Below are 12,675 nucleotides of genomic sequence, written 5' to 3'. Positions count from 1 at the left end.
AAAAAGGCAAGCAGTGTTGTCAGGTTCTGCACCTCATTTACCCAAGGGTGAACACAGAGCAACTGTAGACAAAGCAAGACAATGTATTTATATTCTGTTTTAACTTGAGTCAGAAACAACTCTTCAGGATGGTGTATATTTGATGGTAGCATCATACCTTGGGGTTTTGTAGTTGTTGTTGGATTGTGGAGGTGTAGGGTTTTTTCTTAAATTCCCTTCTTGCCTAGTAGGGAGTCGATATTTATAACCCACCCTCTTTGAGAACAACTTTTAAATATTTCAATACCAAGGGAGAACTTGTTTCCAGATTCACTTTCAGGCTGGAGTCAAGAAATTAAAGCAATGAGGGCTTAAAGAGAAAAGCAAAGAAGAGCCAGAAGAAAACACTTGTTCAGTTGTTGGATTTCTCACTAGGAAACTCTTTCTGTAAAATCTCACTCTGCCCCAATTAGTCAGAGCAATAGAGATTTTCACACTGAGAAAGGGAGAGATGGAATAATGAGGAAGGTAATACTGAAAAACACAAATGTGAATAATGAGTTACAAATATTAACTGTCTTGCATGATTAGCTATTTTCGGTGAAATTTCTCATGTAATTGCTCTCTTTTGCAGGGACCGAGCTCCCTTCATCTTCACATCAGAGATGGAGTATTTCATAACAGAGGGTGGAAAAAACCCACAGCGTTTTCATGAGTTTGTGGAGCTTTGTTGTCGAGCTTATAATATTGTCAGGAAACACAGCCAGCTACTCCTGAACCTGCTAGAGATGGTAAGAAGCTTGAGGATGAAACCAAAAATCATTTTCCTCTGGGATTCTCTTCCCTTTTATCACTTCTCTGCTGCCTCCAGTAGCACCCTGATTTGAAGAGTTGTCAGGTACACAGCTGATAATGTTAGTGCTGCACTTCCTCTGCAAGGAAACTGCCCACTTTCACTACTGATTTCTGAGAAAACTAAGCTGCTTGGTGTTTTTCCATTTTATAATGCATTATTTTTTGCAAAATAGCAGAAAACTGCAAAAGAAGCTGGGTAAAAGTTTTACATTCAGGAATTTCACTCAGCCCTTTTCCTAGGTCTTCATTTACCACTCCTGTTTGTGTTTACAAGACAAAGTAAGGTAAATATTTCCCAGGGTGGGTGATCTGACAGTACTTAGCAGCAGTGCACTACAACAATGCCTTTAGAATGGGGGGGGTTGCACATTTCCACAGTCCCTTCTCCGGATGGCAAACATAGGAATGAAGGAGAACTGCCCATATTGACACAGGTTTAAAAATTCTTTTGTATAGAGTCTTAAGAGCTGTAGGAGTTTTTATCCTTAAGTATTCCTACTAATTCATGTGCTATGGCAAATTCCATATCTGATTTATGCCTCTATTTACTTGTGTGTGAGAGGTTAATGATTTTCCCCTTCATGGGTACAAGGAGAATGTTACATTAACTAATACTTGCTAAGATGCTTGGCTAAGATATCAATCCAAAATTTATATGCAGGGCCCCCATGACCTAGGGGAGTGGTCTGTGTCTGAAAAAGTCTACGTGGCCTTATAAACAGAACTCCTGCTGAGATTGGGGTGCAGCCAAAATGTTGCAGAGTTAACACTACTTTATCATCTCCAACTTATGCAGTGGAGGAGGGCAAGAGAAACTGAAGGAATCTCTCATCTTGCCTCTTCCATCTTGTCCATGGATTCTCATGCAGTGATTCAGTGAGAGATTCCCTAATATGGAACAGGAAGGATTGCTCCAGATCCCTTGAGCTTGCTGCTAGGTAGTCACAAAGGTGCAACAAAACTGCATTCCCATCATAAAGCACAATTTCACCCTGGAAGCAGTGCAGAGTGCAGTTGTAGGAGATCCTGTCCAAGTTAGAGAGCCTCTAGAAAGCTCAGGAGCACCCCACTTCTCCCATCCACAGCAGTAATCCCTACATTTCTGAACAGGTTGCCTAAAACTGTGTGGTGCAAATAAAGCCCCATCTCCTGCCCATCTCCTTGTCCCCAGGGCAGTCCCTCTTTCTGCAAGCAGCAGAGATAATGATGTTAGATTACTCTGGGATAATAGAGCATGTTAGGAAAATGCTCCTAGCAAGAGCTGTGAAATAATGATCTCTGCCTGGCCGCAGCTCAGGTTTGTCTGCATTCAGGACATGCTGCATCTTTTGTTTCTGCTGATCTTGTAGCAGAGGTAATAGAGCTGAGCTAAAAGTCAGCATCCAGATTTGTCTTAATATTTGTCCATGGGCTGCAGCTCAGTCAGTTGTGTTGCACTTCATAATTGAGAAATGACTGGCAGCACACCCACACCCTGTTGACAAGCTCTTCATAGCAAAAGGAATTAAACAAACAAGACCAGTTTGGGAACACCTTGATTTTACCAATAATGTTTGGAAAGGTGAGTCTGTTTCTGCACTTGAAGTGGGATGTTGGTCAGAAACTGTAAACATCAAAATATTTCAGTTCCATGGGCCATTACTGGAAAAAATAAGTAGACTGTGAACTTCCACTTTGAATTCATTTCCATACAGAATTTCAGATGTCATCATGGAGGGATAAGATTAACTAACCACTGCTTATTTGTACCAGTGACAGTCTAAGATTTCTCTCACTGTTTGGAAATCCGTATCATTAATCTTTAATTCTACTCCTGTGTTCTGTTTTCTCAGATGCTTAACAATAAGACTGTTTCTAAAAAAGATAATACCTCACAGAATAGTAAGCTGTACCCTTGGTGACCAGTGACAATTGGTGGTTTCCAGCAAACATGATTATGAACAAATTGAGGGATTTTTGGCCCAGTTTGGGAATTAATGTTATTTCTTGGTGGTGAGCAGCATGTTTCTAAAGCTGTACTGACATTTGCTACTGGGAGTAAGAAATAATCCATGAAGTTTCCATCACTTTCAAAAGCAGAAACATCTGTGGGAGACCCAAGAGTCTGCTGGCTGAGTTCAGCTGTGTAAATGCCTTTAGTTCACCACCTTTTCTCTCATTAAAGATTTGATGTGGACTATTATAAAGGGGGTGATGGCAGGACACAAACACCTTCTGACTAGTTTAAAGAAATGCAAACTCCATTATGTTATAAAGATTTTTTCACATAGAAAATTATTAAAAGGATCTTAGGGATGATGCTAGAGAGCAAGTAATTAATCCACTTGCCTCCACTGTGATCAGAAATTTCAAGGGGGCAGGAGTTGTTATCATCTTTTATAAATGGGTTGAAGGTATATTGATAAACAGCACTGAGCGTCCTTCAGTGCTGAATATTGTTATTGTCCCTGCTGTCAACTCACTTTAATTCACTTCATTGAGCTTTCTGCCTCTCTGTTCCTTGCCAGCCAAAACTCTGTGTAGACAGCAATCTAACTGTCCAGTGGTATCTTAGATCAGGGCTGAGCAAGATGTCAAAAAGAAAATGTAGAAATATTGAGAATTTTTGAAGAAATAACCTTAAAATAAAATCAGTGCTTCCTTTTCTCTTTGCTGTTACTTGAAAAACTCAGTGGGTCTTTCTGAGCTAGACATAAATATCAATGAAGAATACACAGCAGTGACTGCAAATTCAGATACATTTCCTTCTGAGCAATGTGAAGGAGTAATGTTTTTCTGCATTACACACAATAAAAAACATCACTCCCAACTTGCTGTGATTGTTGAGGAAAAATCAGTAAGTTTTGAAGTGAGGAAATGTTGTTGTTGTTGTTGACATTTGAAAATGCCTGGAGAGAGCTGTGTGGGCAATTGGACACAGTCAGCTGTCTAATCTCCTCAGGTTTTTACTTTCAGTGGGAATATTGGCACTATTTGTTTTTTGAATCTAATCTGGCCAACTGACTAGAACAGTTGTGCTCCTCATCGACGGACAGCAACACCTCCTCCAGAGGGCAGTTCTCTCTGCCCACCTCAGGGCTCCTGCCATGAATCAGTGTCTGAAGAACCTTTTCTCCTCCTCTGACTGTAAAGGGAGTGAATCTGTGATCCCTTTGCAGGAGGAGTCCAGAGTAGTGATGGTGGAACCGGGAGTTACAAATGAGAGGGTGACGTTGCGCTAAATTGAATTAGGGCTAAGACAACACTGTGAGCACAACAGAAATGTGGTTACTACTGTTCAGGTGGCTGAATTTGGTCACCTTCCCTTTATCACCATTAGAAGGCTCTGAAGGAGGCTGAGCAATGCACACCTTGAGGTTATGGTATCTGAAGAGAAAATGAATAACTAAAATGGATCGTTGGTTCTGACCCATGCCCCTTTCAGGAGCCTCGGTGTGAAGATTTACAATACAATATATTCACTTTATTATTCCAGGCATTGCTCCAGCATCAGAACCACTTTTCAGATCAGAAAAACTGTTTTACAAGATGTTTTGGTGTAAAACCTTTCTTTTCTCAGGCCCATTTAATTTAAATTTCTTTTCAGTAGAACAGTGGACTAATGACCTAATATTTCTTTACTTTTAGATGCTGCATGCAGGATTGCCTGAGCTAAACAGCATCCAGGATCTGAAATATGTGTATGATAACCTCCGTCCTCAGGACTCTGATCTCCAGGCTACAAGCTACTTTACAAGGTAAAACCAAAATATAATCTAGAAACCTTGTCTTCTTCAGGCATGATGCAATTTTTCTCTTGTGTTAAGAAGGTGTAATCAGGGAAATTACACAAAAGGATAATTTGTCTTCACAGGTTTACTTTTAAAAAGTCATTCCTTATGCATGTTATAACGAATTTCCTCTAATTTCTGGAAGAAACAGTTGTGCATTTGTGGTATACTTAAGTCACTTACTCAGCGCCTGGAGATTTCTTAGGCTTTCATGGCAAAACCATCCTGATTTGTATCTGGTTGGGTTTTCTCTCTGTTTTTAAATCCAGCAGCTACATGTAAATGGATTTGGGCTGCTTAAAGAGGTTCAGCTTGTCAATGGTCTGAATGAGAGCCTTCAATTTCTGTACTTTACTCCTTTTTCTTTTCCCCTTTTGACCTTCTGTGTTGCCTCAGAGAAGTTGCTTTCCCTTTGCTAGTTGTAGTTTCTCCATCTGCAAAACAGTGCTGATTCTTGCTTTTAAACAACAGATCAATCACAGAAAAGCCTTGTGAGTGAATATTCATTTAAACATTTAAAGCTTCATTTCTGTTAGGATGATGAAACCTTTCACCTGTTTGTGATAATAACTGGGGATTAGTGATGAGGAGCTGCAGCTGATGTGCATAAAGTCAGTCTAAAGCCCTCAGTCGTGATCTTTCAGGTCAAGCCCCTGCATTACCTATAATTCCAGCTGTTGATGTGATGATGCTGTAGATGGAATGAGTGGAGACTTATCTGGAACTGGAAACCTACTTTGCAATTCTAGGCACAGCATGAGACCAAATCTCCCTGTCAGAGTCTGCCCTGAGCAGCCATCATTTCCCAAGGACTATGAATTTGTGCTCCCTGGGGACCCTCTACCCCTGCAAAGCAACCCAGACTCTTCTGGCCTTGTGGAAGTTTTGGGAAATTAACATTTTGCTGTTTACGTGTCTAACTTTTGCTAGTTATGTGTACTAGAATCTGCTACAATCTGAGGAAACAAAGTTTGGAGGGCTGGGACAGAGAGACTTTAAGGATGACCTTTCTTTGAAAAAAAAAAGGGACGAACTTGTCAAACAAAACTATTGTTCCATGACTTTACACACAGCATAGCACTGAGTTCCTTCTCCTGCAACACTTGTTTTTTTTCATATTCTTTCACTATTGCCTCTTAGCAAGACTGTTATATTTTAAAATTTAATTACAGCTTCACATTTACCATCAACTCCTACCTTATCCTTTCCTCTAAAATTTCACATATTCCCAAATTACAGACTTATATTTCCACTTCAAATAGGAAACATGCAGTTTCTAATTAAACTGTAAAAGTCTTGATTCTGTCAAATAGTTTGGGTGGTTGTGTCTGTCTTTCATGGGTAAAATACCCAGTTTGTTTAGTTAGTGAAAAAGGGCTGGGATATACAAAACAAGCAGGGGAATCTGAGTCTTTAGAGTGAAAATTGCCTCAGTGTCATGTAAGGCTCAGAGCTGGTACCCCTCTGGAGGTGGAAAGGATCAGTTTTCAGCTGAGTCAGTTATGGTTAGGGTTGCAGCCTTGCTTAGCTGCAAGAGTAAGGATGAAGACTTGGTTCAGGACAGAGCCATATCTCCATGCTCTTTCTTTTGAGGGCTAGGGACTTCAGAGTGGGAATTCACCTGCAGTCTCCCCCAGCCAAAGCATGTGGAATAAGGCCAACACTGTTTTGGAAGAAGAGCTGGTGTGCTTTGTTGCCTGGTAGAGGTTTGTGTTAGGCTTAGGAAGAGTTCAGCTCACAGAGACTATAGGTGGGACTCAGAGACCAGCATGTCCTTCTTCCCCTTAGATTTCTTCTTAGGGATGGTGTAAAGGAAATGAAGGCTGTCAGAGTGGAAGTTCCACTCAGTTCTTGCACACCAACTAAGCAGTTGTGCTGTGGGCTCTGTTATTTGAAACTGCATTTTCTCCTAAAATGCGTTCTGCGAACTCAGAGCTGTTGTTCCAATTTCCTTCAAAATGCTGAAGGTTTGTTACTGTCCATGGAGATCATTACATCACGTAGAAGGGACAGATAGTGCTAGAGTGCATATTTTATTTATTAATATTCTTAGGATATGTTTTTATTATATATGCTCATTTGCAAGAAGAAAATCCCTTTACATTAGTTCATGAATTTCCATGGATCTTATTTCTTTTGGAGCTTTTTTTTCTCCTTTATTCTAATTTCTATTCATTTGAGTATTATTTGTGGTGATTAAAAAAATTTATTAGCATTTCAACATATTTGAACATGGGGAGAATATCAGGTCGCATGTCTAGTAGGATTTTATTTTGGAAATTGTATTCAGGAACTTTTCAAAATGAAGACTTTGGCATGGCCTGATACTCGGATCTATGCAGAGACACTGCCTCTGCAAAAACACTTTCCAACCTGGCTTTGAGAATGTTAATATATTGAGATTTTTGTGAGCTTTGTGCTATCTACATCATCTTTATTCCTTATGTCCTTTTTATACAAAATATTGATATGAGAAAAAAATCCACTTACATACTTTTCATGGTCAATCTCCAGCTTATTCCTGTATCTATTTTTCAAGCTGCCCTTAGAAAGACAAGGAAATTGGAAGTTCTGATTATTAGCACAACTTCTAGTAGTTCTCAAATCCCTCACAATTTGTAGCTCCTTTTTCTCCATAATCTTCACTGATTTTTAAAAGTTCTTTTCTAGACTAAGACTGCAGTCATCAGAATGTTAAAAGTTGCCAACAGAAAGTTGTTTCTTGTTCTAAGTACAAGGTAGTTATTGTAGTCTTTCAGATTCAATCATATAATATATCTACTGAAAATCCCAATCTGCTGCTAGTGGAAATAGGAGAACAGTATTTCCCTGTGTTTCTGTAGAAATGGGTTGCTTTTAGCAATTTTCTGAGTTTGGTTTAGCCATAACACTGACATTGGCCCTACTGTTGTTTAAAAACAACATGAAATGATGAATGATGTCACAAATACTCCTGGCAGAACAATGTTAATTTGTTCTTTGCCGTCACCTCTTTGGCCAGCAGAACAATTGTGTCGGAGTTTGGACTGTAAAGTACTGACCCCTTTCAGGCTCGTAAAGCATTCTGTGTTTTACTGAATTCCTTTGGTCTCATTCTTGATTTAAGTCATGTGCAGCAGTCTGTGCTCTCATTTGTGTGCAGCCCTTCTGACATGGGGTCAGTTCCCTGGTACGAGCTGATGAGCAGCAGCGTTGAGTCTCACAGCTTCCAGCCCTCTGGAAGGTCCCACGCTCACATCGCGGATAAACAATGCGCCAGTTGAGAGTTCAACAAGAGTTGCTGTGTTTCCTTGTCAGTCCTGTGCACCTACTGCCAAACGAAACATCGTTGTCTCTCCAGCATCTGCCCTGAACTCAGTTTGATCCCTGAAACTCAATTTGATCCTTACCCCTCCCTCCTTTCCTCTTCCCCTGACAACAGTTTTGTCAGAAAATGGAAACCCGTCTTACCTCTGGATATAAATTTTCTTGATGGTTTTCTGCAGATGTCTTCAAATGTCAGCATGGTGTGGCAGACTGCCTGATATTTTTAACGTGCCTGCACAGGGATGTATATTTAAAATTGGTTTAAAGAGCATAAGTTAGCCTAATGCAATGAATGGAGTTGATTTCGATTGATTGCGTTGTGCAATCTAACCCACTCATAGAGACCCATGAATAAGAGATGCAGGGTGGATCTGACAATTACCAGGGGACATTGCACATCTTCAGCAGCCTGATTGAGGGGGATGCTGCTTGGGTCCACTGCTGTCTTTATTTATAAATGGACTCATTTTTTAGGTACCTGTTGTTGCCCATGTCGAACATATCCACTCCAAACCACAAATGCCAGCAGTTTTCAAGCTGGACAATCCACAGTAACTCCTTTCAAAATATGACACTGATCTCAAACTGATCAGCCAATCTCTGTTTCTCAGGTGGCTGCAAATATTTCAGCAAGAAATTTCCCAAACAGGTGAAACCCAGTGAAAGTTGGTGGCCTCTGAAAGGGAATGGACCAAACTATGGCGCTAAACTTTATTTCAGTTGTGTTCAAGTAGTTTGTCAAGATTGTGGTGTATGTGCCCCAAAGGAACAGAAGGCAGACTTCCTTCTTGAATTTATGATTTTTGAGGAATTCAGACTGTTGCTGAAAGCAGTAATATTCTGGAAAAGTCTATTAAGAGTATGGGGACATACTACCCAACTTGTTTTAAAATGGAGCTTGGTAAATTCATGGATGGAAATGTGGAATATAAATGAAACAATGTTCACTAGCATCTGAGAATCCCATGAAAATAAATTTTATTATACTCTAAATGATTTTCTGGCCTAGATGGAAATGAGAAGCAGCATACCATCACGAATGATAAATATCCACCAAGACTAAGATCTTAATAACTAGTCAGTAATAATGATTTTATCTGCTGTGTATAAAGGCTGGTATGTCCAGAAAAATCTAAGTATCAGCCCTCTTATGGGATATACCTGCCCCATAAGAAATGTCTGCTTCCTAAAACTCGAGTCTCCAGCTACCACTAGTCACTCTTGAAAATATTAGCCAAACTTTCCATCCATCTCCTTTTACACAAGCAGCCAGCCAGTCTGTTCATGTTTTACCTGATACTGTAATTTGACAGCTCTGTAGAAAGACTGAAGCCAAATCTGAAATTCAAAGTCAATTCAGCAGGTGGAAAGCAGAAAGCCATTTCTTTCCAATAATCCCAGATATTTAACTTTCTTTTCTGAGAAGTAGGTCAGACACCAATCTGCATGGTAAACAGTTATTGTCATGTGGAAAATAGCATTTTTCTCTCTGAAAACTGTGTTGGCAATATTTGGATTCACTTCTAATATTACTCTAGTTAATGACAGTTTCCTGTTTTCTTCTGATTAACCTGTCCTTTTAATGCCCTTTGTATTGTTCACTTAGTTTAGCTATCTCTAGACCATCAGGCACTAATTTTCTATGCAGCTTGGGCTAGCAGAGCTTTGAAATAAATAATAAGCTTTTTGTCATCTTTGTGAAGGCAGAGCCAGCTTTGGTCACAGGCAAAGGTGGTAATGGCCAGGGAGCAAGAGGAGGATTTTTACAAAGAATACCCATGACCTTACTTCTTTCAACTACTGCTAAGCTTAATGTGGCTGTAGAGATAAAAAGGTGTATGGGGATCTGGGAGAGTTCAAGGAGAAGCTTCCACCACTGGTCCCCAGGATGAACTTTTAAAATGCTAGCAGAAGGGGGAATCAGGTACCACGATGTGATAAACTGGGTCACTGAACTAATCCAGGCCAGAAATAAACTGCAAGATCTCAAAAAGATAAGACACATGGGTTTGATGTACCCCATTGCTCCGTACATAGTTAGGAACCAGCTTTAGGGAAAGAGGGTTCCCTTAAGCCAATTTGCCCTTGAAAGAAAGTGCAGAGAGCCACAAGCAGAGTTGTTCCACCTTGCTCTGAGATGGCATCAGAATAGCCTTGAATTCGTTGTTGATTACCTGTAATAAGGTTTGCTTAATGTTTTCTATCCTAGCAAAGAGGACTGCATACAGACAAAAGAGAGTACCGAGAGGGGAAGAAAACAACTTATACTTCTGTTCTTATTTGACTTTAAATATAATCATTTCAAATAACTCATAGGGAAAATCTGCAACAATGACAACGCAAGGCTGTGTTTAGATTTAAAGTATGTGATTAGCAATCTGGGTTTTAAAAGTATTTTGGAAGCCTAATGGACCCATGGAAGGAATAGTGGTAGTCTGATATCAGTTCTGTGTAGTGATGATGTCTGAATTAGTACTAATTTACAAGCTGAGGCCTGTTTTATGTAAATTAAAATGCGGAGTGTTTAGCTGCAAAGTTCACGTGCCTCTTACAGTAAAGTGGCAAATTCCCTAGCTGCTCTGCTATAATATGGCCAGTTACAGATTCTATAACCTAATGTCTCAGTGATTTAGGAAGTGTTTAAACTACACATTAAATTAAATACATAGGAGTTAAAAAGGAAAAGTTCACCTCTGATGCAGCCTAGTTAATCATCACTGAATTGATTTTGTACTAATATTTTGAAATGAGATTTGTTTTCTTGTTTTACATCAGTGTTAATTTATTTATTAAATATTTTGTATGTATCTGTTTCTGAAGAATTTAATTAATAATTAAGATAATCAACCAAATCAATTCTGAGGTACCTTTCCTTGTATTACATTAAGGGGAACATATACCTCTCTCCTCAGTTTACTATGCCTAATTAGTGTAGGATAAATTCACACATTATTTTGAATAAAATCTGAATTTCAGGGGGGTGAGCCGGGGAGCTGTCTGTAGGTAGAATATTCCTTATTCTTTCTGGATTGGTTTCATCTGTGAAGCTACAGACTTTAGCTGTAGCACCTGAGATCATGGAAATTAGGCTAATGCGATGAATGGAGTTGATTTCAAATGATTGCACTACGCATTCCAGCCCACTCACAGAAACCCATGAACAAGATTCTAATTTGGAATGACAGGTGAAGCATTTGTTCAGCTTTGAACAAGGCATGATGAAGGTGGTTAAGGGTGTTACCAGCCCTTGTAACCTAGTTAGATATAATCCAACATTGGGAGAGAAAAAAAAAAAAAAAAAAAAAAACCAAAGAAAAAGAAAACACAGCAAAATCCTGACAATTTGGTAGTGGTTTGCTGCCATATGACTTGAAACTGATGTGTCGTTGTTCTATAACATCAGAACAGATCTAGGATATCTTCAGAGAGCTTAGAAATAAGCAGAGAAACAAAAAAAAAATTACCATCAGAAGTTAATAGGTCTTCAAAATTCAATTAGCAACTGAATTCAAAAGAGCAAGTGTTTTCTAAAGAGTAGTGCATCTCACTTTTCAAAGATCTGTTCTTTTCTTGCAGTGTTATTTCTCAAGTTGAGTTCACTTTCACATTTGCAGTACATACATATCTCCATGTTCATCTAGGGGTTTTTTTATCTATTGTGTCTTTTTTGATGAAAGATCTCAAAACTCTAGGAAGTCAAAACAGTGTTCTGGCTCCCCTTGCACAGGGATGAGATGGAGGGAGATACCAGGAGACAACTTCTCTCTCTTTTTTAGTTCATCTTAAGCAGTTCCACAGGGATAGAGCTTTTAAGAACTGGGTAGAGGATTTAGCAACACATCATGCACAGCTAAATCACAAATTGAATCTAAGAGCCTTGTGCAAACACGTGTAAGCCCATGTGAGGTTAGTGCAACCAAAAATAAATATAATCATAACCAGTGCCTTCTCTCCTGCTCGGCAAAATGAACACCTGCTCTTCAGCCCTGGAACTCCTCAAAACACACATGGAACTGTTCCACTTGTCCTTGATGTCTGAAAGGAGGCTGGTATCCAGCTCGTGAGGAAGAGCTGCTCCAAGCTAAGCCCTGAGGCAGGCTGTGGCAAGAGCACTCCTCTGGAGTGCAGGGGCTGGATGGGCTGCTGTGCAAATAGCAGCGACTGGTGGGGGGGGGGGGGGGGGTATGTGAGGTAGGCTTTAGAATCTGGGATTTTTTGGTCATGTATCCATAAAAAGAGGGGTCAAGGAGTGGAAACAAAACAGATGCATAAATAGCACCTCCTCTGTTTGTTCACTCTTCAGGAAAATAAAGGAAAGTTTGGAGTGCTTTCCTGTTAAACTCAATAACTTGATCCACACACTTGTACAGATGTCAGTGGGGAGCTCTGCAAAGCCTTCAGCTCCAGAGACTGTCCCTCAGGAATGGATGATGCTGGACACAGAGAGGTCAATCTCAAGGGCCACCATTTTGGGATTCAGCAAAAAGCCTGACTCTGTATGTATTATGTTCTTTGCTCGCCCTCATTTGCCTGGATCTTTAATGACTCTTTCAAGAACTTATACACTCTCCCTCTTCCTTTATAGAAGATGTGCTTGTGCCACATTAAAAGCATCATTGGATGAATAGTGGTGCCATAAGCAGTGAGCTACCAGAGAGCAAAAACACCAGGCAGACAGATATTTGCAGGGAGCCATTAAGGAGAACAGTTCATTCCCCATAGTGAAAAATAAATCAAGAGCTAATTAAAGCATCCAGAAGGAAAG

The 12,675-nt window shown here is 39.8% G+C and overlaps 1 protein-coding gene across 5 annotated transcripts in view; it reads left to right on the top strand.

The window, feature by feature from the left end:
* PIK3C2G (phosphatidylinositol-4-phosphate 3-kinase catalytic subunit type 2 gamma) overlaps positions 1–12,675 on the top strand; it is a 212,025-nt gene that overhangs the window by 159,190 nt on the left and 40,160 nt on the right. For 4 of the 5 annotated variants that reach the window (XM_069003543.1, XM_069003544.1, XM_069003545.1 and 1 more), the window contains 3 exons: positions 614–770; positions 4,462–4,571; positions 12,214–12,406. In XM_069003543.1, the coding sequence (XP_068859644.1) occupies positions 614–770; positions 4,462–4,571; positions 12,214–12,406 (460 nt within the window). The remainder of the gene's footprint in view (positions 1–613; positions 771–4,461; positions 4,572–12,213; positions 12,407–12,675) is intronic. The other variant, XR_011148031.1, reaches the window with a different exon arrangement.

The sequence above is a fragment of the Aphelocoma coerulescens genome, chromosome 1A (genome assembly GCF_041296385.1).
Source record: "Aphelocoma coerulescens isolate FSJ_1873_10779 chromosome 1A, UR_Acoe_1.0, whole genome shotgun sequence".
NCBI classification, from domain to species: Eukaryota; Metazoa; Chordata; class Aves; order Passeriformes; family Corvidae; genus Aphelocoma; species Aphelocoma coerulescens.
The sequence above is the reverse complement of the archived record's forward strand: the minus strand, read 5'-3'. Positions and strand labels throughout refer to the sequence as shown.